Consider the following 24,850-nt stretch of genomic DNA (forward strand, 5'->3'; position numbering starts at 1 on the left):
AAGGTTAATGAACTCCGGATAACTTTTATTCACCATCGTGCGTCTTCATAAAGTCTTCGCCATGCATGTCACAGCAACCCTCGCAACCAAAGGCCCCCCCCCCCCCCCCCCGCCTCACCCCGATGACTTTTTTTCAAAGGCTACTGATGAATCGCATGCACATTCCGGCACCTTGAAAAAAAAAAAAAAATGTGTCAGCCGACTTCTTACAGTCGCCTGCAAGGAAAAGGCGCAACACGCTCTTCATGGCGTCATGACGAACGAGGAGGAGGAGGAGGAGGCTGTAACAACAACAACAATAATAATAATGATAATAATAAAGACTTCTTGGAAGAGGGCGCTTCCTCCCGGGAGGTGAAATTAATCGGTTTATTTTTGGTGCCTTCTGCTTAGCGCTCGTGCCCTCAGAACATGTTGAAAATATCTTTTTTAAAATGTGTGTTCTTTTTTTTTATTATTATTATTTTTTTTATATACAAGCAGCCTGCGAGGAAAACGCAGCTAAAAAGAATCTTCTGGGCAAACTACGGTGCTACATTTGATTAGGAGTTAAAATAAAATAAGCGTGTTAAAAAAATAGTTGTGTGTGGATTGGGTTCGATTTGAAGAAGTGACAAAGATGAGGCCAAGTGTGTTTAAAAAAAAAAAAAAGTTTCGAGTCTTGACTTGAGGCTGCAAACGACCTCACATGAAGCGAGAGGACGCTTTTTGATGATGAAACGACAAAGAAAAATGTGTCTTTGTGGTGCCGCACAAAGAAAGCAGCTCTGGTCTTACGCAATGAATTCTGGGTACATTTGTCGGGAAAAGACGCCTCGTTTCGCTTTATGTCACAGAGTTTATGTCTTTACATTTCCCTTGAAAACGAAAGAAAAAACTACGAAATGCTCCCGAGTTCTCGTGGGTTGGAGGTGCACTTTGTTCTTTTAAAGTGGCGAGTGGAGCGTTGCCAAGGCGCTGAGGCGGCTGTTGAAGGTCGTGAGGTCACGCGCAGATGTCTTTCGCCGTCTCTGTTATCCCGTTTCTATCCTGACTCGCTCAATCGCTTCCGAAACGCGTCTGGATGCTCGCATCGTTTTTTTGGGGTTGTTTTTTACAACAAGGCCTTCCTTCCCTTCCGCTTGGCTCGCTTTTGCCGCCATCCCCCAAAAATGTGGTTCCGACGTCATCCGTCTTTCACTCGGGTCGGCCTTGAAACTTGTTCAGGCGGGACGCTCTCTTTTTGGGCTGATTTACGAACGCAGACGAGTGTGGCACACAGAAAACATTAATCATGTTTAGATGACAAGCGCTGAGGCGCCAGCTTGCTGCCAAATACATCACAAGTGCTTAACTACTCACCTCCGTGACGTCCACCTGACTACAACTGGGAAGATTTATTCTTTTCGCTTCTCACCTTAATATATATATATATATATATATATATATATATATATATATATACATTACATTTACTGAACTTTTCGGCCAATCCATCCAGTCTCTGTTGTGCTTTTCCTTCAGTGGGCCCCAAAAAATGATGCACCCGGCCACATCTGGCCCCCCTGCCTTTGGTTTGACACCTCCATTTTGTTCTGTTCTATTCATCCACGTGTTCAAAACCGATACTTTTTTTTTTAGAGAGCGCAGCAGTTTAGTTCCATCAACCGACGTCATCGCATGTTAGCATGTTAGCATGTTAGCATTGTTCAGTGCCGGCCAGCGCCCTGCTGAAGACATTTTTCAATCGCCCGCTTGTTGTTCTGAGAAAGCATCGAGGCCGAGCGAGCGAGCGTGGACCTCGCTGTCTTTGTAATTGCTCATTTTGCTATGATTGCAAATTAACGACTTGTGCCCGAGCGACCGCGTCCCCCCCCCTCGTCAAAACGCAGCGGACGCCCGACCAGTCGTCATAAGGCCGAGCAGCTGTCGGGATGATTGATTACCGCGTAAATGTCGAAAGGTTGGGCCTCTCACCTCGTGACATTTCACGCCTTTTCCTCCCCGAAAAACTTTTCTTAGGGAAAACAAGCAAAAGTGACAAAACGAGCAAAAGGAGAAGAAACGTCAGGATTGTACGAAGACTGCAAATGCACGACTCGTGTTCCAATACTTTTGTTGACATGGTGTCATTTTCACACCCATTTTTTTTTCATTTCTTCACGTCTCATTTTGAAAGCATATCACACACCAAGAAGCCAGCGAGGAGGAGGAAGAGGCGCTTATTCCGCGGGATGTCGCCATCCGAGATTCCGGGAGTCGATTACGAAATGGGAAGTACGTACGAGTAATCCCGAGTCACCTTCAGGAGGCGTCGGAAGCGACAACGTCCTTCTCAACCCGTGCGACACGTTTCCATTCCTCACCTCCTCATCCTTCGATCTCATCCTCACCAATTCCAGAAATGTTTGCTGTCTTGTTGCACTCGCTCTTTCCGAGACGATGACGACGACGTCGATGCCTTTGCTCAGGAAGTCCAAATGTGCTTCTCAAACTTTATCGCTTCAGGCGATTTTTTTTTTTAAATAGAATTACGTCAATCTAGCAAAGTTGCCTATTTTCAAACTAAACATTCAACAAAGACAATTACGCGTTTGTGTCAAACAACCACACAACTTAGCATTGCGGTCCTTTAGCTTCATGCTAAAGTAAACTAGCATCAACGTTCTTGAACCTTTTCGTGTTCAACAAGAACGTGCAGCAACACGTGATTGGATGTATTTTTCTTTTCAACGACTGATATCAGTGCCGTAATGATGAGCTGAGAGAGGAGTTGTGACAACCCAGTCAACAGTCTGTCTGTCTTCTACTACCCTCTGGTGGCCAAAATGGGCACAACAGAACGAGCAGCTCAGTGGCCATTTGACTAATGTAGTATTATTTATTTTTTTAATTAGAAAAATAAAATAAAACCTTGTTGATCTCATTAAATTCCCAAATCAATGCGGCCGTTTGACATAGCCCATCTTTGCGGGACCCACAGGCCCCAGTCTGAGACCCTCTGAGCTCGATGATGAGAACTTGACGTGTCTGCTGTTGAACTTCACCCCCGGTTGCCGTGACGACCGGCCAGCATCCGCATCTTGCTCGGACGCGTCACAACACATCATGTGCCTTCACGGCTGACTTGCTAAGTAAAAGTGAGTGATGTGTGATTATACACACACACACACGCGCACACAGTGAGTGTCCGTGGAGTGATGCATGTTGGGTAATGAATAGTTTATTACCCCGTGGAGCTCCACCCCCGTCTTATCAACACTCGAGGTGTTTGGAAAAAAAGCTCCTTGGAAAAAAAAATGGATGTTTAACTCCAACTTTTATGGACGACTGTGCTCGCCTGCCCCCTAGTGGCCGTTCGAGGCGCTCCAAGCATGAGAAAGTGCAAGTGCTGAGGAGAGAAGGAAAATGTTGAAGAGGTGATGATGACGCCATGTCAAGTCTTACAATTGGAATGGAAATGTTTCATTTGAATCAATTATTGTTCAGAACAAATCTAATGTCAGGATGATTTCATCATTTGTTATTGCTTTTATTTTTATTCTTATTTTTAAGTGCTCTGTCAATAAGTCTGCTGATTTGATGAAAAGACGCAAAGAAGAATATGTCACAGCAAAGCTGCAGTAGGATAACTTGTTTTGTTTTTGTCTGGTTATTTTATGACACATTTTGGAGAGATTCACATAATCCAACTGCAAATCTCACTTTTTTCTCCCATGTAACAGTTCTTTCCATTCCGCAACATTTTCAGTTCGGCATCAGCTCGACACCATTTACACACTTTTTTTTTTAAACAGAAATTGCATTTTTTTAATACATGCCGTTTTTTCTGATCAGAGAATAACAAGTGCTGTTTTCATTTCAGATTTTGTGTGGCGAGAGATTGAAAATAAAAAGTTGCCATTTTCCCCCTGTATCTGTTGGACAACGTGCGTTTGTGCGCGTGTGTGTGCATCAAAGCATGACGATCCGATCAGCGTGGAAACATCTGCTCGCAAACCGGAGGAAACAAAACAAAATAAGCGCCCAATCTCAACGACAGCTTCACACGAGACGCACTTCTACTTTTGAACAACAGAGGGCGCCACAACGCTGCCTTTGACGACCTCATGACAACAATGTGAACTTCACATTGTGACGTTTCCTTTCAGTAATCATAATCATATTAATAATAATAATAATGTAAAAAAATCTAACAACCCGCCCAGCCAATAATGACAATCACGTCTTTCATAATTTTTAATTGTTCCGCTTTGTTTTGATTTCATTAATGATTTATTTATTTTTGTTCGTATTAGTTGTATGTTTAGTTTTCGTGAGCCTGTGTCTTGATGTGTGATGTGATGGAGGAGTTTGTGAACTCTTGGATCATTGCGACTTAAATACGACCAGAGCGTCCTTGATCACCTTTCCAACTTGTTTGAAGTTTTTTTTTTTGCTTCTCCTTCTGCATTGTTGTACACTATTTTCACGTATCAGTGACATCAATCCTTGCGTGGCTATTGCTTAATTAGCAAAAAAAGATTGCAGTCATGACTTGTTTTCAGCACAAAATCCACGTCCTTCCACGCTGAGGAGCTCTTGTACGTTTCCATGGCAACTCAGCAGGTTGGACACTCAATAAAGCAGAAAGGGTGCAAGTGCTGAATCAAAATGGAATTATACACACACGCACACACATGTGCCTAATGATCGGATCCTGATGATGGCGATGATGATGATTTTTGTGTTCTCGTCAACCCGACCCCTCGCCTCATCCAATCGGCTGCCTGCTCACACTCTTGTGTTGAGCACGTGTTTCTTTCTTGCCGTCTCGTCACTTGGCTTGTCTTTCATTTCCTGCTTTTGTGCAGTCCTTGTTTGCTTCCTTTTTTAATTTGTTTGCCGTCTCTGTCCTCGATGGAGTCAAGTCAAGTCCCGCCATCCTCGTCTTCGTCTTGGAACTTTACTTTGGACTTGTCGTGACTCTCATTTTTTTATTTTTATTTTTTTAACTTATTCACTGCCATTGCCGGACATAGAAGTCCCTTATTTGCCCTAAACTACCAAACTATAGCATTTTGTTTTTTTTTGTATTTAGAAGTAAATTAATATTTATTAATATTTAACAAATATTAACTACAACACGGTGGAGTCGTGTTTATTTCTCCCGCCTCGCAGTTTTGCGTTTGGTTCTCAGCCCTGCGCTTTGTATGTCGTCATCCTAAAAGCAAGAAAGAACTCTGAATTGTCCGTCGGCACGCAAAGTCATCAGCGATCGGCTCCATCTTGGCCGCGCGGCTGATGAGGACAAGTCCGATCGAAAATGGTTGCGCGCTTAAGGAGCCTTTTAGCGGCGCGTTGCAAAATGTGACATTTGAAATGAACGAGCGGCTGCTTTTAAGCACTCAGCATCTGCGACGTGACTTCACTTGAAATCATAAAGTGTGTTTGCCGTTTACGACACTTCACTGAACATTTTCCTCACAAAATGTTTCGGTGTGTACGTTTCTTGCTGGCCAACGTGCACGTTTGCGTTCACATTTACAAACTTTTCAAAGTTTCCAGTTTGGGGAAAAAAACAGCAATCATCACTTCAATGTCCTGATTTTGTTTCGGAGACGCAATGATTGGTTAGTCAGAGCAAAATAGTTTTTCCATTTGTATTTTTTATTTTTTTTTTGCTTTTGTCACACTAGTAAGTAAAAATTTGGGAACTTCTCCCGGTGATGCCTATGGCACAGTTTTGCCATATTTTTAATCGTACTGACAGATTTTCTGACTGGAACGCGATAGTGGCGCAATTAAAATGTTGTCTCGTTGACACTGACGGCCCGTCGACCAAAAATGCAATTCAGGCCACTGCCTGTAGGGGTCACTAAGCGTCACATGTTGCTGTTTGGCCGCACTGTATTTGTTGTGGGGACTTTTCGGTTCAACAAGTGCAAGTGTGTGTTCTCCGGTTGTCTTGTGCGTGATTTGTGTGCTATTTATTCATTTTTTTCCGGGAAATGCGAGCGGACCTGCAGACAGGCAGGAGCTGGCCGCAAAACAACGAGAGCGCGGCGGGCGGGCGTGTGCCCATCAGCGCCAATTAGCCCGTCACAGCCGCACCGGACGCTCGTGGCCATTTACTGCATTTATGAAACGGGCCGCTCACATGCATTAGCATTTGATTGGTGCGGCCGGCGTCTGCGCATGAGAACCACGCACCAACCTCTGATTGGGTGTGCGTGCGTGCTCGCTTGCACATCCAGTGCGGGGAAATAACAAATCCACAAATACTTTTTTGTTGCAATTCTTGGGTGGATTTTTCAGCTATGCGTGCAATACTATATATGTATATATATATATATATATATATATATATATATGGGCATCTTTATGTGATTTAATCTGGTAATCTGAAAAAACTTTAATTGCTTTTTGACATTTGACTTGCCAAAGTTTTGAGATTCTGACTGACTTACTTCACCTCTCAGCGACAAAAAAACAAAAAAACTTGAAAGTCATCAATATGTTAATTAAAAGTCCATTCCACAAACTTTGCTTTGGGCGACAAGCTGACAAAAGAAAAAAAGAGATGGAAGAAAAAAGAAAGCCCAGATGTTGTGGGTGTAAACTTTGATGAATTCCTGTTGTTAATTAAATGCTCCATCTGTCATAATCAATATTTTGAACGCGCTTTCCGTCCCCGAATGGTCCTCTGGATGCTCACCTTTCCTGTGTTGCCGTGGAAACCAAAGTATTTTTGTGAGGCTGTATAAGTCATCCCACATTTAATTCCAAGCGTTTTCTCATCACATTCCCCCTAAATGCACTTTTCAAAGCCTTCCTGTACTTTCACTTTCTTTTATGCCACGAAGAATCGCATTTGGTTGAAATAATTGCTTTTGTTTGAGGTTGTTTGTTACATCCTGACAAGAAAATCCCGCCGTTTGATTTATGTCGATGACTATGATATTATTCCAAACAAGTTTTGCTTGACTTGTGCTGGTTTTGTGGCTTTTTTATTGGTTGCGGCACATGTGGACGTTCATTTTTTTTTTTTATCTTATATATTTTTTTAATAATTGCGCCAACTCAGCTAATTCTTTCATGTAATTCATTTTTCTCCCCCTCTTATTAATGTGACAAGCTAAGATTCCTGGCGACTGCTTTTTCCATTTCATTCATTTCTTCTTCTTTTTTTTTTTTCACATTTTCTACCTGCGAGGAACGTTTTCCACGACGCTGTCTGGCTGCTTTTATGCAAATGAGCCTGATGGAGCCGCTTTTGCTGTACAGCGGCAAAGTGGCGTCCTCTGAGACCGGGTGAGTTTGAGTGACTTTGTCCAAAGGTCGCAAATGTTCACGTGAAAAAAAAAATAAATAAATAAAGTTTAGCTTTGCTTCTGACTGTAAACAAACTCGTAATCAGTCTGCCAAAACACGACGAAATATAACGCGCTGAAATCATTTTTGAAAAGAACTGAGCTGATTTGTGTGTACTTGAATGGGATTGGATTCTGATGGCTTGGTTTGTTTTGTTTAATATTAATGAAGAACCAACAAATGTTCCTTGAACTCAGGACATCAATTGATGAGATTCGCATTTCATTTTATTCAAAAAAAAAAAAAATGAAAATGAAGCCGACTCAAAGGCCTTTTAAAAACACTGATGCGTTTTTATTCAAGTTGAACATCACGTGATGCCGAGCAGCATGACGTCACATTGAGCAACAGAACACCCAAAAAAAAAAAGAAAAATCTTTACGACACGTTTACACTCCGTTCTTCTTGGAGATGCTGACGCTGCACTTTTAAGGCCAAGAAACAAGAAGCAACTTGTGACACAATCCACTCCAGCAAGTCTCAAATCAAACCAGTTCACGACCGCTCAACGAATCCTTTTTTGGTCCAAGTCCCGCCCAATTTCAGTCCCGACCTATTCCTGAGTCACCTTCCCCGTTTTGTGCCGCAAATTCCAAGTCTGCTGTGTCGCTAAAATTCCCAAAGAAGAACGGTCTCAGAATCCTCCCAAGTCCCAAGTATCTTTTGGTCCGGTTCTTTTGCTGGTCCTGAAATAAAATTGTTCGTCAAATTTTTATCACTTGGTGAGTCTGCAGCGAATCCCCAAATCTCATCGGAGGCAATTCACAAGTCGGGACCACTTTTCAAATTAGTCTCACGTCAAAGTCATTGGACTTTTTCCTTCTTTGGCCCAATCTCGCATGAGGTCAAAATTTTGGCCCCGCCCCTTCGTCCTTGCCGCGCTCGCTGCGGTGCCGCTTTGCAACTGTTCTCAAGAAAATTCTCGTGTCACTTTTTTGAGATCTCCACCACGACGCGTTGAGTCACATGGTCGTATTGACAGACGTGACGGTCGATTGCGAAGCGCGAGCGGAGTGGAACCGCAACCAAGCGTTCATCTTGACGGACGGCTAATGCTAGCTTAGCGCCACATGGACGTGACGCGACACACAATCGACACAATTCAGTTTTTTTTTTCAGCGTGACGACATCATTTTCAAGTCGCAAATCATTTTATGAACATGACATTTTGTGTGCGCGTTTGTCGATCACGAACACGCTAAAGCGCTGATATGATTGGAACGTATCGTCACAAAAAGGTTACATCCCGACATAAATATATATATATTTTTTTGTGTATTATTACAAGAAAAGTCTCATTATATTTCTTAGAAGGCAATGTGTATGTTTCTTTTTTTTATTTTAGACGTCTGATTTTTTTTCTTTTTTTCAAACAAATAACAAAAACTCCTCTGCTACTTTTCTTAGAGAGCAGAGGCGTGTTGAACAGAATTAAAGGAGTGACATCAACAGAGTAAAATTGACTTGCATTGTTAAACAATAATGCTAAAAATATTTTTTTTTCCTCCCCAAAACTACAAATTTATCATTGTAACATTAGGCATTTATTTTTTGACGCGTTGTGTTTGCCAACGTGTGTAGCGAAGCGGACAAATGAAGTGAATTTTTCAGTCCCACTCGACCGTTCGGACTTTTCACGAGAACTTTGTGCCGAGCGCACCAATCTCTCGTCGCCTCGCGATTTTGCCGAGAGAGAGCTCGTTCCCGTCTTTTTTGGGAGAGGCCACAGTAAATCTGCTTACATTTGGCGCCGTTTGTGGCGCACTTCTTTTTTTTTTTTTATTCCTCTGCGATGAGATGACCCGGCAGCCCTTCGGGGTGTCCCGATTCTTCCCACACGCTCGCTGGAATCGGACCTCGGGGGGGACGTGCTCGGGAAAATGAAGAGAAAGCTGCAATCGATGAATGTTGGCCAAAAGTATTGGGACGCCGCTTCGAATTTATGTTTGCAATCTCCGTTTGAATGGATGAACATTGTCGTATGAATCTAAAAGAAAAATAATTCACGACAAACATTTTCCAGTCCACGGCGGTCCTGGACTTTGCGCTTTGAACCGGCCCAGCGTTCACACGCACACGAGCGTGTGCAAGCAGCAGAAGATCTCCTTGAAGGTTTTCCTCATCTCCCGGCTGCGGAAGGCGTAGATGAGGGGGTCGATGACCGAGTTGCACATGATGAGGATGAGGTACATGTTGAAGTGCGACATGAAGCACGTGCAGTAGGGGTTGCGCGGGCAGCTGATCATGAGGATGAGGTGCAGGAAGAACGGCGCCCAGCACACCACAAAGACGCCCAGCAGGATGGTGAGCGTGATGGCGCCCTTCATGTTGGCGCGCTGCTGCACGGGCGCGCGGCCCGGCAGCGCGGCGATGCGCTTCATGTGCAGCCGCGCCAGCAGGAACATGTGCACGTACAGCGAAGCCATCAGCACCAGCATGGTGAAGAACATGCCGATCAGGCACACCAGCACGGCGGTGCTCTCCGAGTAGACGATGAAGAGCACGCCGGACACGGTGCAGCCGCTCCAGATGCCGCCGATGACCAGCGTGGCCCGCCGCAGCGTCACCACGTTGTGGTAGCGCAGCGCGTAGAAGATGGTGATGTAGCGGTCGACGGCGATGGCCAGCAGGCTGCAGATGGACGCCAGCAGCGAGCTGCAGATCATGGAGTCGAAGACGTTGTCCATGCTCTTGATGAGCCGCACGGGGATGCTGAGCTGGCCGCCGTCGATGAGCGCGATGACGATGGTCTCGGACGCGTTGGAGGCGCTCACCAGCATGTCGGCCACCGCCAGGCTGCAGATGAACAAGTACATGGGCGAGTGCAGGTTCTTGTTCTTGACGATGGCCACCACCACCAGGACGTTCTCCAGCAGGCTGATGATGCCGAGAGTCAGGAAGACCTCGGTGGAGATCAGCAGCTGCTCGTAGCAGCCCTCCGACGAATCGCGCTCGGGAGCTTGCGCGTCCCCCGCCGCCAGCGACGCTTGGCTCCCGTTGTGGTAGCCCGCCGTCGCTCCCTCCTGCCCCGTGGCGTTCATCGTTGCTCCTCCTCCGCCGCCGCCGCCGCCGGCTTCTAAAAACTTGCGTCCTCACAAGTCCCCATTTTTTTCAGGAGGGCCTGCTCACCTGGACCACGCCGGAAAGGTTGTTCCTCACTCGAAGCTGGCGGCGGACAGAGCGGCGAGCGAGTGCAGCGAGGGCCAACGGCGAGATGGTGAGTGCGAGCCTCTCACTTGCCGCTATTATACGTTCTCAGCACACACACACACACACGCGCGCGCGACTCCCCCCACTGCTTTCGGTGCTCATCTTTCCCATTGGCTGGCGCAGAAGCCTCCAAAGGAGAGGATGTTCATGAATGGAACGATTGAGCAGGCAAAGTCTCCAAAAAGACGACGAACAAATTGTGTAAAACATCAACTCGCAAAACGGGAGGACGCTTTTCAAGCGCCAACAAAGACTTTCAGCCTCTTCAGAAGGCATTCAAGGCTGCGCCACAAAACTGCCTCGAAGGACGAGTCATTCAGTCGGAGCTTCGGTGCCTCGTCGCACTTTTGCAACGTTTAGCGACAAACTTTTGCTCGTCGTTCAAAAAGAGGAAAAAACAAATTGAGTTCTACTGTATCGTAGTTGGGATGATAAAGTCTGTGGAAGGAACGTCAACTGATAAGTTTCGCTTGAAAACAATTTGTGACGTCAGCACAAGTGAAAAATCAAAAGCTGAGGACTCTTTAAAAACGATTCAAAAGTTGTTACTTCATTCATAGTAAAACTCTGGAATGTATAAAAAAAAATTTTCATACGATAAAAAAATTATAAAAGCGCTGACAAAATAGTTTTGTTCTACTCGCATCTTACTGAGAAAGAAAAAATATTTTTTTTTCGATTTCGACAGTAAATATTTCAAGAACGGCACAACACTTTGGCTACAAATGATCGGTGGAAGCGACAATTCCAAACAGCCCTCGTTGGCCACGATGGACGATTTCAAGTCGATTGCGAATCGAAGCTCTTGTGAGAGAAGCCGTCCGCGTTTATCGTTAGCTCTATTTGGCCGCGTGCCATCCTGATCGCGTCGTCCTCCCGGGTGCTTTTGCACGCTTGCGGCCAATTACAACGTTTGCAAATAATTTTTGATTTGACTCCCAAGTCAGGCCTTCGCTGTCGCGTTCAATTAGCCGAGCCGCATCGCACGGCTTGCATCTCGGCCGCTTCGTCGTCTTTGGTGCAGGCGTGCTCATCCTGGTGAGGATTTGCTCAGTTGTCTCACTGGAATTAATTCAAATAAAAATTGCAAGAAGCTTGTAACCAAAAGACGCTGAAAGAGGTCCTTCAATGTGGAACTTTTTGGACAAGTTACACAAAAAAAAAAAAAAAAACGCCCAAGTTTTCCAGTCCGCCTTTTTGGTGTCCCTCAAAAATATATTATAATAATATTTAAAAGCTAGAAAACTGAACTGGAAAAATTATATTTAAGAGATAAGGTAAAAATAAACAATTGAGTTAATGTGGTTGCAAAAGTGTGCACACCCTCTTCCAAGTGGACATGCGGCTTTCACATTCACACACGTTGGTGCAAACGCTTCATTCAATTTGCAGGTGGCAAAAGTTTCACGATGATTTATCCTCGTCTCAATTTTTACAAAAGGCAAAAAAAAAAAAACGAGTGTGAGCGTGTCTCATGTGTTTGTGCGCATGGGTGTGCTTGCGTTGAGGACGCTGCAGTCGCCATGACGACACACATTAGTGAAGCGTGTCGCTGACATTGAAAGAAACCTTGATCTGCTCAAAGAATCACACACTCGCGCGCGCGCGCGTTTTCTTTTCTTTTCTTTTCTTTTAGGCCGCCGAGCAACCTCACGATGAACGCCGCGCTTCATTTGTCATGTCCAGCTCACTTACGACATCAACTTGCTTTTCTGTTCCAAAAGTGCACAAAACCGAGCCCAGAAAGGCGTGAGATGACCAAAAAGAGTTTGCGGTGGAAGAAAAACCTTCACAGTGGACTCGGACGGAAGATGAAATACTTTCCACCGCCATTGAGGTGACTGAACCACATTTTTATTATTTATTTTGGAATATTTGGTTGTACTCTTCCAAATTGCTAAATTGTTCAGCCATTTCGGTCTGTGCAATTTTTTGGGTGTTGTTCTTCACTATTAATTTTGCCATTCAGCTCCTTCTTATGAAACAGCAAAAAAAAAAAAATTATTCTCAAAATGTCAGATTGAGTTGAGCCATTTCTGCATGTTGGATTCATCCTAAAATTGAGTCGCAACATGGTTAACTTTTTGTGAGGACTCCGCTGCACAAAATGAGTTTTGCACAAAGCCGTTTTGAAGCCGATCTCCACAAAAGATCAAGCGCCACTTGACACAAACGCGAGTCAGCGAACGCGACAGATCGGCGGTCGCGCGCCTAAAATGGAGTGTTGACTTTGCGAGACGCGGCGGTGCGAATGTGGCCGCGTTGATAATGCATTTGAAGGAGGACAGACGCTCGGCGAGGGCGTCATTCGTCGCAGATGAACATCATTACCATGTTGCCGAAATGACGACGCGGCTCCAAATTATTTTTTCTCAGGGCATCACCAGTAAAGACAAGTTGGATTTTTCACAATTTTCATTTCATCCGTTCATCTCGCATCCAAGCTTCAAATTTTCATTTTTCAAATGGTCGACTTCCTGTTCACAATCTGGCATGATTATTTTTCTGCTTCCTGTTATCATCACAATTTCTTGTTGGATCTGTAAAACTTTTTTTTTTTTATGAAATAATTTTTTAATTAAATACATCAAAGTGGCTTGTCTCACCTCCAAACGAATCCAAGAGGCCCTTTGCATCTTAATTCGTGTTGCCCGGGCAGCCATTAAAGCCCTTTAACGATCACAATTAATTTCGGAATCTCCCGTCTCAAATCGCTAAAAACCCTGAGCACCGATTGGCGGGGCGCTCCAATTAAAATCTCTCCCGCCGATGGCGGTGCAAGCGCACCGTTGTAACTTTCAACGACTCATCATGACTGCGCGGCACGTTCTCGTTCATGCACGCCGAGTCAGCTCCACAGCTTGGGGGTGTTACGCAAGAGCCATTTGTGACTTTCGGAAAGCTGCCGCATGCAAATCGTTGAGTGTGCACCTGTGCGGACACACGCACAAAAAAATACAAATAAAATAAAAAAAAGGAGCCCGCAAAGGAAATATGACGTTTGCGTTCTGTACATTTTGGTCTGAGGAATGTCACAAATTCACAAGCAGAAACAAAGACTTTAACGTTGATTTTTGCAATTTGATGAGCAATTAGCGTTCAGCATGCCGACAGCGTTCCCCCCCCCCTCCCCCCACCTTTGCAAAACTCTCACTTGTGACCTCCTGTCAGGTGGCCGAGAGCATTTGGAGCGCCGGCACAATTACTTTTCTATTCACGTTGTTCCTTCTTGACGGAGAAATCGGCACGGCCGCGTCGAAGCCAAGAGGGCCCAAGAAGTTGTCATCTTTGGTCCTCGCTCTGACGTTTGCATTTCGCGTGTGCGTGCGTGAAGGGCAAACTGCAGGCGACAACTCAGCGTTGTCCAACGAACGACGTCATTAAGGACGATGGCCTTGATGGATCAAAATCGTCTTGCTGCATTCTGCATTCTTTTCTATGATGAAATAACGGAACCGGCGCGGTGGGCTTGACGGTCCACACGTTTGCCTCGCATTTTTGACGTTCAGGCTTTGATTGTGGGTGACCGAGTGGAGTTGACGTGCTCGTGCCACATTTGCATCAGTTTTCTCAGTTACGCAACCTGACATGGATTTTTTATTTTTTTTTTCATCAAAGCAAAAAAAAAAACCAAAAAGTTCAATTTAGTGGATGTTGAAAATAGTCGATGAACACGAGAGCGCGTCTCAATGCAAGAATTCGGGATGTTCTCGTGAATGCGACTTTCCGCCGAGCGTTCCTCACAAACAAAAGATGTTGTTGAACGCCAGGCGGAAATAAATGTTCTTCCTTCACGTTCGACTTGCGGCGTGACGAGCGCGCCGCCGCTTTAAGTGGCCGTTCATGCCGGTGAATCTTATGCGGCGTTGCAGGAAACAAATTGGCATCAACTCCCTAAATCATCGGGCAAATAAGTGCAAAGTGGCGAATATGAGCGAGTGTGCATGCGAGGTGCGGCTTTGTTCACCTTCTTCACTCAGCGCTTCGGTTGCTGAGTGACAAAAAAAAGAAATTCATAAAAAGATAATAACACCGGGATGCAAGGTTACGTAAAAAATTTCTTTTTTTTGTGAGAGGCAAAAAAAATCCTTTTGATTTTTAAAGTCCCTATAAAGTTTAAATGCCTTTAAGCACATTTATTAAACAACTTTAGTGATTTGTAACCTGTTAAAGCTTTTTTAGGTCTTTGAAAATAGTCCATTTCATTTAAAAAGTCTCACAAAAATTGCACTGAGCTCCCACGCTCAGCTGCCTGTCTTCTCGTTCAATGAAAACAAACATCTCTTTCAAGTTTTCTCTTAGTTGTGAGTTGCAGGAGACTGACATTCATTAATAAATATTTCGGCGAAGTCTCTTTGCCTTACGTCCCTCTGCTCACAGGACCTGCTGATTGGCTGCACCAAAAAAAAAAAACAACAATCAGACGGCGCCGCTTCTGCAGGCAAGGTCGCCAGCACAGCCGAGAAAAGTGTGCTGCAGCAAACCAAAATAAACCAGCTTTTAATTTATCGTCCTTTAATTAAAAAAAAAAAAAGAAAAAGGCTGATGTGGATCATCGGCAAAATGCCAAATTGATAAATCAAGTATTTAAAACGACGCTTCAAAATGGTGAGAAAAATCAAGCCGTTATCTTTGCTCTCCAAAACTGCCTTAGTAGCAAGATCATTGAGGACAAGCACATGGAAAATGGATTCACGTTTGCATCGTGGCTTGTTCAACTTAACAGCCTCCGACACCATCTCGGAAGCGACGTGGACCAAATTGAAAATCCTCCATCCCGATGAGACATTTCAGCCACGAGAGCCTCAACGTTGCCATGGTTGTTTCCTGTTCTTTCACCAGTCCTCATTCTTGCTCGCGCAACGTTGTCACGACGCACTCACAGGCAGCACAGCATGTGCCGGCTCTCGCGGTGAGCCATAAAAAAAAAAGCAAAACAGCTGTTTTCTAAACGATCAGAATCAACACAGGAGGCATGGACGCGATACTCACTTTGGAGCAGCCCCTGAAACATTTGAGCGCCTCACACCACTTCCAGCAACACATTCCACACACAATCGGGCCAACGTGGCTCATAAAAAGACCCACGTTGGAAGATGAACAGGAACAGGAAGTCGGACATTTTGCTTTGAAGTCGCCATTTGAGACGATTCCAAGCCTCGTGCGTTGACGAAATGTGGCTGCGAAAACTGCCTCGCTTGGTTTCATTATCGGGAGAAAATATCTTGCCACTGGGGCAAACCATTCCAAGAGAGAGGGGCAACCCCGCAACCCCTCGAACACCTAACACATTTTTATGAACAAGGCCGGATGGTCGCGGCGAGGGACTGACTGGCAAAAAAGGGTCAAGTGCCCAGCTCTGGAAATCGGTGATTTTGCGCAAAAGAAATCCTACAATCAAATTTGGCCAATGGCGACAGGTTGTGAAGATTATTTTGCCTGCAAGGTTTCACAATCATTTCATGCGATTTCAGAATCAGAAATTGTTAACTGGAAACTGGTTAAGAAAGGAAAAAAATCAACATTTTGGTGACCTCTTTGCTGTTTTGAATCATTGGTGTGTGTTTTGTGCTTGGGCGTTCATTAGTTCTAGTTGGCGTTTCTGTTGAAATATTCAAGTTGTTCCGCAAGATGATGAACGGCTCATCCGCAGGTCGAGTCGCAGGTTGTGAATAAGTCATCGAGAGCTAATTAGCTTTTGCCTTCCTCGGCAAACAAAGCGGCCATCTCCTAGCCGAGTGAACTCGTGTCTAATATTTTGGAATTTTTTTTTTTGTGCCGCTTGCGTGCTCTCCACTTGCTGTCAATCAATCGGTTACTTCCTGTTTACAGGGCCAGCGTTGTGAATCACGGCGGGGCAAACGGCAACATGAGTCAGTCGATTCTTGGCAAGGCGAATGCGCCTTTCGATGGATTCCCAAGATGCCTGAAAACACGAAAGTTCCGAGAAAACTTTTTTTTTTTTTTTTTTGCACTTCAAATGCATAATTGTGATTATGTAAATGAACGTGTGTGAAGTGTGCACTTTGGCCTCATGGCGCACGCCTGTTAAGACAATTTGGTTTCCATGGCGATTCTGGAGCTAATACACGTCAGAAGATGAGCAATCTCACTTTTCTCGCTTCTTGTGAGCCCTCAAATCAAGGGATTCATTTTTTTGGAGTCCAATATTTCTTGGGATCATTTCACAGCATCTGAGATGTTTAAGGAGTCCGCAGAGGGAAAACTCCTTGACCCTTGTTTCATTTCCTTTTGCTCAATAATCCACCTGAGCGCATCATCAGTGACCGGATGAGAAATATGTTGCCAAGAAGCTTCAGGATTCGGTTTTAAGGAGCACAATAAGAAGTTTAGTTTATTAAATAATTCAATTCATTTGACACGATTCAATTAAAAATGAAAAGGATTTGTGAATAAACTACTGCGATAGATTACAGCTTCCTGTGACTTTAAACTGAATGAGTGCAATAGAAGATGGACGAATAGATTTTATTGTCATTTTCACATCATGATCGCGCCCATCTGTTTGTTTTAAAAATAAAATGCGGCCCTTGTGAAGAAACCGCTTCTGCCAGAACATTTTATTTGTCACACACGCTCCTGGGATGAAGGCAATCATGTTGTGCAAGGACAGAAAACATTATCGAACAACAATAGGATTCAAAGGAGCACGGTTTGAGGCTCCCTTAGACCGTAACGTCACGCATGCTAAAACAGGAGCTGCAAGACCAATTTCCTTTTTTTTTTTTTTTCTGCCCTTTTATAAGGGAGAGATGAGTCAGGCTGCAGGATGGTGGCGAATATGAACGCTGAGCCATCACGGGCACACACAAACACTTCGATTCAAAACAACTCCAACCAACCAAGTCAGTTGCTAACCAAAGTCAGCTGAGCTAGACTCCAGCTCGGCTCGCACACTCACTAAAATATGATGATGGTTATTGGCGTAAATACATGATTATTTACACTTGTTTGCGCCACCCTAGTTAAAGCTGTGAGGTGGAAATTCGTCGCATCATCACCTGATGAGATGGATGGATACAGAGTGCAGTGAGTTTAATGGACTCCCACTGCGAGTGATGTGGAAGCGAATAGAACCCCTCCCTGAGTTCTTCAAGAATGCACAAAATGAGTTTTGCCTTAGGAAGTGAATGAACTCAACCGTGTATGTCATCCTCCTCGGACTCTTCTTTGCATAAACGCAGGGAGTTGCCATGGTAACGCAGTTTCAACGATGCCGAGTTCTAATATTCCTCTGCTGCCCTCTACAGGCTAGCGAGTGGAACCATGGCCAAGAGATGTTTTGCTTATTTGCAGTAATGTACGGAGCTGTGTAATCCGACACCACTGCCAACAACGTCGTTAATGCTAACAGCTATGATAGTTTAATCAGAAATGAACATTGTTATCGTTTTATACAGCCGCTTCTCAAAGTGTACCCAATATTTTGTCCGTCGATCTAAGAGACGATCTCAAAGCTGATTCCTTAAACGATTAATATGACTAAATAATGCCTCAGAACGTATTGACGCCACATAAATGTATATGAATTTATGGGATTTACATATATACACATAAACATGATATGAATCACGTATAAATCCGTGATTGACAGGCACGTACTGGCATACAGGAAGTAAAACCTTACAACGCCTTGTCATTGGCCAATCACCATAAACAGAGGACTGTGATTGGTCCATCTGTGCGTCTTGTAGTAATCGTTCCGACTGCAAACACGTAGTGCTCGGCATTTTTAGACTGCATTATGCATCGTTGTGTCAACCTTTTGTCCTAACCTGCTTGCTTTCACCCCGTACACAAGTGCGATATATGCATTTTACGATACTACGTTGATGAAGTGCATTCCGAACCGCTCAACGTGGTATTTACGTCTTAAGGTAAGTCTTCTTGCTCGATGGACCGGCGAGCTTGCTAGCATGCTGGGTCGCGAACAGAGCGATGATGTTCAAGCTCTTGCAAGCTCTTGCTTCGCCACTGTAACATTACGGCAACATTTCGTTTTTTTAGTGTCATTTATTCATTGCTACACTTGCTTAATTGGTTGCATGAAAATAATTTCATGGTGTGCATTAATTCATAATTTGGTTGCTAATGTGTTTGCCGAATTATTGAGGCTTGCAATAATGTTTGGCAGACACAATGAAGAGATGTGTGATTTATTGTGGTTTAATGCATATTATATTTCAACTACTTTTCCCCTCTATCCGATAGTCATGTCTTTCCATCAAGACCGTGGGGTCCCCAGGGGAGGAGTGCCCACCGGGCAAAACTACCGAGCCACTAAACTGAGGCCCCCACCGCCTCAGCCTGTTTTACCCCCTCATAAGTATGACCCTCAAGCTCCCACCACGCCGGGCTTCCACGGCAACAGCAGCGGCTACTTGCCACCCCACCCTGACTTCATGTCGTACCCGCCGCCAGTGCCTCCCCCACCGCCGGGCTCTCTTCACCCGTTTCCAGTGCGTCCACCCTTCGGCAAACCGCCGAGCTTTCCGCCTCCCCCCTTGCCCGGTGCTCCCGTGGCTGGCTCCCTGATGCCGCATCACGCCTACCACCCTTACATGATGCCGCCTGTGCCACCGCCGCCGTTGCCCCACCCTCCCATGCCACCTCCAAAGTTGTCTCCATCTATGACATATCCCCCTCCGTACCACATGGGCTACCCCCATCCTCCCCACCCACCTTTCCCTCCCCCTGCCTTCACACCGGGACACACCCAGAGCCCCGGCTCATTCACACCCGAGCAGAGCTTCCACCGCAGGGAGCAGTACAAGTATGAGAAGCCCAGTGATGGCGGGCGGCGGTCCCCTGAGCGAGGGTATCGCCACGATGACCACCGGAAGCGGAGCTATGGCGACAGGCACCGCGCGGACATTCCCGGCGATCGCAAGGACCGTGGCAGGAGCCCGGACAGGCACGGCAGGACCGACGGCGGGCGGTACAGGTCCGAGTACGACAGAGGGCGCTCCCCCGGCAGCTCACGCCGGAGTCGCGATCGCAGCAGGTAAACGAAACTTTGCATCTTTGACTAATTAAAAAAAAAAATAAAAATCCCCCCCCCAAAGGTTTCAAAAAATATTTCTAAAGAAGAACAAAACAAAAAACATTGATGAAATAGACAAGAGGCACCTCAGAGGTAGTCACTCTATTGAAATCCCTCAACGTCTTCATTTTGTGTTGTTTGTGTGCACAAAGGGAACGTTACCGCCATCGCGACAGTCGAAGATCCTTGACGCCGGACCGACATTATCGAAAGAGGCCTCGCAGGTACGCTGGATCCGTCAGCTACTTCATATCCCAATTTGATGACTGTCGTCACTTTTGGCCGTCATATTTGACCAGTTCTTGACGTCTCCGTCGTCCAAATGTCTGCCGCCTTCTCTGCCACGTCTCTGTCCTCATATTTCATTTCTCCCCCTCCGCAGTCGCTCAACCAGCAGAGACCGGAAGCGCAGTCGCTGGGAGGAGGAGCGTGACCGCCGCTCCGAGTCGTCGTCGGCATTGAGCCGAGAGCGCGGCCGCTCCTTCGGTCGGAGCCGAGATGCCGAGGAGTGCGCCAGCGGTGGCGAGCGAGAGCCAGGAGACGGCGAGCGGGACAAGGATCGAGGCGAGGACGAGACGGAGGACGATGACTTGCTGAAACCCGCCTGGATCCGTTGCACTCACGCCGAGAGCTTCTACTCCAACGACCCCATGGATCAAGTGGTATTTGCGTCCGTCAGCCCCTCCCCTGTGGGTGTGGCTTCACGCACTAGTTTTGTTTCACCGCAGGGAGATTCGACTGTGGTGGGCACGAGCAAATTGCGAGACCTCTACGAGCGCTTTGAAGAAGAGCTGGGAAAGCGGCAGGCGAGAGCCAAGCGGTCTCGACCCAAGTGGGACCCGCCTCAGACCAAACTGGACGAGGATCCCGGTGCGCTTATTCCAGAAAAAAAATCATTATGATCATGGGCATTTCAGGAGGGGAAATGTATTTCATATAAAATGAAATTGAGCTTTGCGCTCAATAAATGTTGGAATAGACGCTCGGAGCGCGATCATGTTTTTTATTTGCGTGTTTCAGGCGACAGCAGCAGCGAGTCGGAGTGCGAGTCGGACGAGGGTGGAAGTTCTTGTTCGAGCAGCTCCGACTCGGAGTTGTTTGACGTCATTGCCGAAATCAAGAGGAAGAAAGCGCATCCGGATCGACTTCACGATGAGCTGTGGTACAACGACCCGGGACAGGTGCGCTCGTCTTCGTCGTCCTCCATTTTGTCGCCTTGGCCTTTCAGTGTGCGTCTGATTGACGTCACATTTTTGCCTTCCTCCAGATGAACGACGGCCCCCTTTGCAAGTGCAGCGCCAAGGCTCGACGAACTGGCATTCGTCACAGCATCTACCCGGGGGAAGAGGTGCGAGCTACAATTAAAATCGCGCCATCTTGAATGTGGCTCCTTGAAACATCCTCATTCTCATGTGCCTCTGTGCGATTGTCAAAGTGTGATGGCTCCCTCTAGTGGTGGACAAATAATAGCAGAATTAAATCCTCAAACTGTGCAAAATTTGACATCGTCTTAAAGAACTTGTAAATTAAATTCAGAGATTTGTTTCTAAATTAATGATTCAAGTTTGGACATAATTGACTGAAGACTGATCATTATGTGGCACATAATAATCTTAAATTATGTTTTTTAGGAATAAAATCACTTCCATCTTTTTGATGGTGCTATTTAAAATGGTTGAGAACCAAGTCCACAGTAGTTTTCGATATTCCGGACGTGCAACTTGTTTTTAAAAATTATGATTCCACCCCCGAACCCCCAAAAAGATGTTGATTTCTATTGAGCTCGCGGGAGGGTCTTGTGTTGCCTTCCTCGCTTGTGACTTTGGTCGACTTGAAATTTGTGTTTTCCAGCCTGTCGAATTGTGTCGCGGGATCAACAACAACGCCGGGAAGTTGTTCCACTACCGGATAACCGTGTCTCCGCCCACCAACTTCCTGGTATCGACTCGCTCGCAACAACGCTGCCGAGCTTTTACATGCTCAAGACTCGTCGTGATTGTTGCGTTCCTCTTGTCGTTTTTTTTTTGCGTTCCAGATGGACCGTCCCACTGTGATCAACTACGACGAGCACGACTATCTTTTCGAGGGCTTCTCCGTTTTCTCCCACACTCGTCTCACCAGTGTAAGCGCACCTGTCACCATGGCAACGGGAAATCTCCATTTGCTCTTCCTATATTAATATTTATCTTTTGCAGTATTCATTCAATGAAGTCATTTCCCAGCGCTGGAATGCTCTGACCGAGTTCTAAGATTGTTTTTATTTTTCAATAATTTGAAAGCGATCGCCGTGGCGTTATTTCAGAAGGGAGCGTCGACTATTTATTGGCAATCGCTCGAATCGATCGACGTGTCACGCGCCGTTGTTTATTCGCTCGGTGCGAAAGTTAATTAGCTGCCAGTCAAAAGGTGTGGTCAATACTTTTGTCATGTAAAAGGTTTCCTGTTCAGACAGCTCCGCTTAATGCTAACTTCCGGCGAGCTATTTTGAGCTCTGGTAATACATGCTCGAGAAATATAAATATTGAAAAAAAAAAAAAAAAAAAAAATTCCTAAATGTGACGACAAATCTCTTGTTTTTGTGCGAGGGCAAAGCTCTAATATAAAAGTATTGCTTTGGCGCCATCTTGGTGCCACAGGACCGAGTGAAGCTAAGAAGCTTCCTTTCTGCCAATGAAAAAAGTAGTGCTCTGTCGCTGTCTTGTGATATCTATCGACGATTCTACACCTTTTTGTCTGCGTCATCAATAATTGCTAAATTTTGTGAATTATGGTTCATAAATATGGCTCGTGGGCCACATTTTGAATCTTTGTTCCATTAATTATTTATTAAATTTTTTTCTTGAAAAAGTCTAGTCCTCGGAGTACTCGTGGTCAGCGTTTTTGAGCTTTCCAAAGCGAGTCCAACCCGAGTGAGGTCACGCGAGTCCGAGCGCTGACGCCCAAGTTGATAACGTGGCGTCTTTGAATGCGAGACCTTTTGGGTGCGCATTTCTCGCAGCGGGGGCATCCTGAGCATTAGCCGCGATTTGAACCGGATCATTTCAAGCATTCCGCCTTTAAAACGCTTGGTGGCGGCTCGGGGATTAAAAGGCTCGGAGCGCCGCGTTATTCGGCGAGCTGCTGGTTAGCGCCGCGGATGTGCCTCGCAGGTTAATCTCTCAAAGTGCCCCCGCTCGGACAAGAAAGCGGGTGTAACCGGGAGATTAAAGCCGCGGGGGGGGGGGGGGGGCTTATGTGGGTAGTGATATTTGAGGTGTTTAAATGTCGAGCGTGTGCGTCGACGTTACACGGCGTCTTTGCCCCCGGTCGCGCGCGGCGCTTTGCCAAAGTCGAGCTTTTAATGAGTTCCGTCGCAAAGCCGTCACCTCGGCCTCGCGCGGCGCTAATGAGTCGGCGCGTCTTTTCTTCACGGCCTCCTCTGCTCCTTTCATCATCCCAGATTCCATTGTGCCGGGTGATCCGCTTCAACATAGATTACACCATCCACTTCATAGAGGAGATGGCGCCCGAGGTCAGTGCAAGCTCCTTTTATCTCGCCACTCCTTTGGCGGCCTTTTTTTTTTTTTTGTTTTGTTTTTATCCGGATTGTCTGAGCCGCCGAGCCACGCGTCTCCCCTCACACCTCAGCGCCTCCTGAGCCGAGGTGCTAATCCCTTTAGAAGAGGCGAGAGGGATGATGGCGTCGATAAGGTGGCTTACGCGATAAAGTTGGAACGTCGCATCGGTTTGCATAATGGCGGTCTCCGCCGAGCGCTCGCAATCACGCTGCTCTCTCGTCTGCAGAACTACTGCGTCCAAGGCCTGGAGTTGTTCGCCTCCTTCCTCTTCCAGGACATTCTGGAGCTGTACGACTGGAACCTCGCAGGTACCTCGGAGTTCGTCCTCGAGATCACAAAGTTGCTCCACACTTTGCAGGAATGGCCGAAAATGTCTCTTGATTTAAAAAATGTTTTTCCCCCCACGCTTCGCTCTTTGCTTATTCAAAAGTGACCTTGACTTTAAATTGACGTTAGCTTTTTTTGGGGGGGAGGCTGGCCTTTGCTTTATTTGTCTTGATAACAAATCTTTCAAACACTTTTTCCTCAGTTTTTTTTTTCCATTTGCTGGCGTCAAGACGAAACCTGTCAAAAATGTTTTTTCCGCAAATCGATACAACTTGTCAGTCGCCACGATGTGTTGTATTGACCAAACGAAAGTATTTGCTTTCCATTTAGCATAAAATGAGCCATCAAAGTGGCGTTTTACAGAAAATTAGTTTCTGGAGCTTTCGGAAAAGTTGCCAAATATAACGACCAGAGTGCCAAATTCTGTGCTTTTCCAAACACGGCACCGAAAAATTGCCCGGACTTAAAACCGTGTCAAAGCGTCACCAAATGACCATCAAAGCTCCGAGCGCTTCTCTGTTCGCTTTCTAATTTTTTTTTCTGCCATCATTTGCAGGCCCCGATTGGGAGAATAATGGCGGCGGATGCCAGCGCTTCCACTTCATGCCTCGTTTTGTTCGACTCTTACCCGGTGAGTCGTGAATGTCACTACTTCTCCTCCCACCACTTTTTTTTTGTCTTCTTCTGGCCGCCACATTATTTAACCGTATTCCTGAAAAGAGCGCATCACCTCCCTTGTCCACTAGATGGCGCAGCTGCACTGCCACATTCCTTTCCCCCCCACTGGCCGGTTGTTATGGCAGCGCAGCCAGCCACCTACCTACCTTCCATCAATAAACAATTTCACCCCCACCCTTCCCCCCTGTCAGATGGCCTTTCACACATATTTTCTTCTTTTTACAAAAAGCACAAAACTTCTCCAATGCAGCGTTCGTCCGTCTGTGTGAGTGTGTGGGCATGTATTTATTAGTGTCCGAATGCATTTCCAGGAGCCAGCACCGCCCGTGCGTGTCCATGTGCAAGAACACTGCATGCAGGTCGATCAATATTGCATGAGGGTCTATTAAGCCAACTCTACTTGACCCATCTACACCATCTTTTGCGTTTAGAATTCCCCTTCCATTTTATTAATGTTTGTGTGTGTGTGTGTGAGAAAGATCATCACGGGGTTGACATTGTGCCGCTTGTCATTGCACAGCGAATTTTTAATTTTTCTGGGGCGGCGAGCAGCAACATCAGCCTTGATTTGTGAAGCCAATAATACGCAAAGTGTGAAGAAAAAGCTGGTGAAATATTTGTCCTTGGTTGGGGGAATTTGTTCTTTTCTTTCAAATTCAAAAGTGTTCAAAATTCAGCGCAT

At 45.8% G+C, this 24,850-nt stretch overlaps 2 protein-coding genes and 2 long non-coding RNA genes across 5 annotated transcripts in view; 3 read left to right on the forward strand and 1 right to left on the reverse strand.

The window, feature by feature from the left end:
- The window catches only part of LOC148318656 (uncharacterized), a 55,799-nt gene extending 52,115 nt beyond the window's left edge, over positions 1 to 3,684 (forward strand). Inside the window, exon 4 of the long non-coding RNA XR_015839878.1 lies at positions 2,963 to 3,684. This is a non-coding gene — a long non-coding RNA (uncharacterized LOC148318656). The remainder of the gene's footprint in view (positions 1 to 2,962) is intronic.
- LOC148318655 (uncharacterized) overlaps positions 1 to 16,897 on the forward strand; it is a 69,627-nt gene extending 52,730 nt beyond the window's left edge. Inside the window, exons 1-4 of one of the 2 annotated variants that reach the window (XR_015839877.1) lie at positions 6,604 to 7,272; positions 10,448 to 10,549; positions 12,267 to 12,379; positions 16,375 to 16,897. This is a non-coding gene — a long non-coding RNA (uncharacterized LOC148318655). Of the gene's footprint in view, positions 1 to 6,603; positions 7,273 to 10,447; positions 10,550 to 12,266; positions 12,380 to 16,374 lie in introns of those variants that run through there. The other variant, XR_015839876.1, reaches the window with a different exon arrangement.
- On the reverse strand, positions 9,249 to 10,578 carry mc4r (melanocortin 4 receptor). Its single transcript, XM_088282627.1, has one exon. The coding sequence runs from the start codon at positions 10,371 to 10,373 to the stop codon at positions 9,399 to 9,401; it is 975 nt and encodes a 324-aa protein (XP_088138753.1). The 5' UTR covers positions 10,374 to 10,578; the 3' UTR covers positions 9,249 to 9,398.
- Positions 16,898 to 18,243: 1,346 nt separating the features above from the next.
- drosha (drosha ribonuclease III) overlaps positions 18,244 to 24,850 on the forward strand; it is a 62,678-nt gene continuing 56,071 nt past the window's right edge. The window contains exons 1-12 of the mRNA XM_088282624.1: positions 18,244 to 18,440; positions 18,775 to 19,567; positions 19,759 to 19,830; positions 19,989 to 20,268; positions 20,335 to 20,476; positions 20,627 to 20,787; positions 20,874 to 20,954; positions 21,458 to 21,544; positions 21,642 to 21,728; positions 23,046 to 23,117; positions 23,390 to 23,471; positions 24,047 to 24,121. Coding sequence (XP_088138750.1) covers positions 18,777 to 19,567; positions 19,759 to 19,830; positions 19,989 to 20,268; positions 20,335 to 20,476; positions 20,627 to 20,787; positions 20,874 to 20,954; positions 21,458 to 21,544; positions 21,642 to 21,728; positions 23,046 to 23,117; positions 23,390 to 23,471; positions 24,047 to 24,121 — 1,930 coding nt within the window. The 5' untranslated portion in view covers positions 18,244 to 18,440; positions 18,775 to 18,776. The remainder of the gene's footprint in view (positions 18,441 to 18,774; positions 19,568 to 19,758; positions 19,831 to 19,988; positions 20,269 to 20,334; positions 20,477 to 20,626; positions 20,788 to 20,873; positions 20,955 to 21,457; positions 21,545 to 21,641; positions 21,729 to 23,045; positions 23,118 to 23,389; positions 23,472 to 24,046; positions 24,122 to 24,850) is intronic.

This window comes from Idiotropiscis lumnitzeri, chromosome 19, assembly GCF_059441095.1.
Source record: "Idiotropiscis lumnitzeri isolate Australia: NSW breed Sydney's pygmy pipehorse chromosome 19, RoL_Ilum_1.0, whole genome shotgun sequence".
Lineage (NCBI taxonomy): Eukaryota > Metazoa > Chordata > Actinopteri > Syngnathiformes > Syngnathidae > Idiotropiscis > Idiotropiscis lumnitzeri.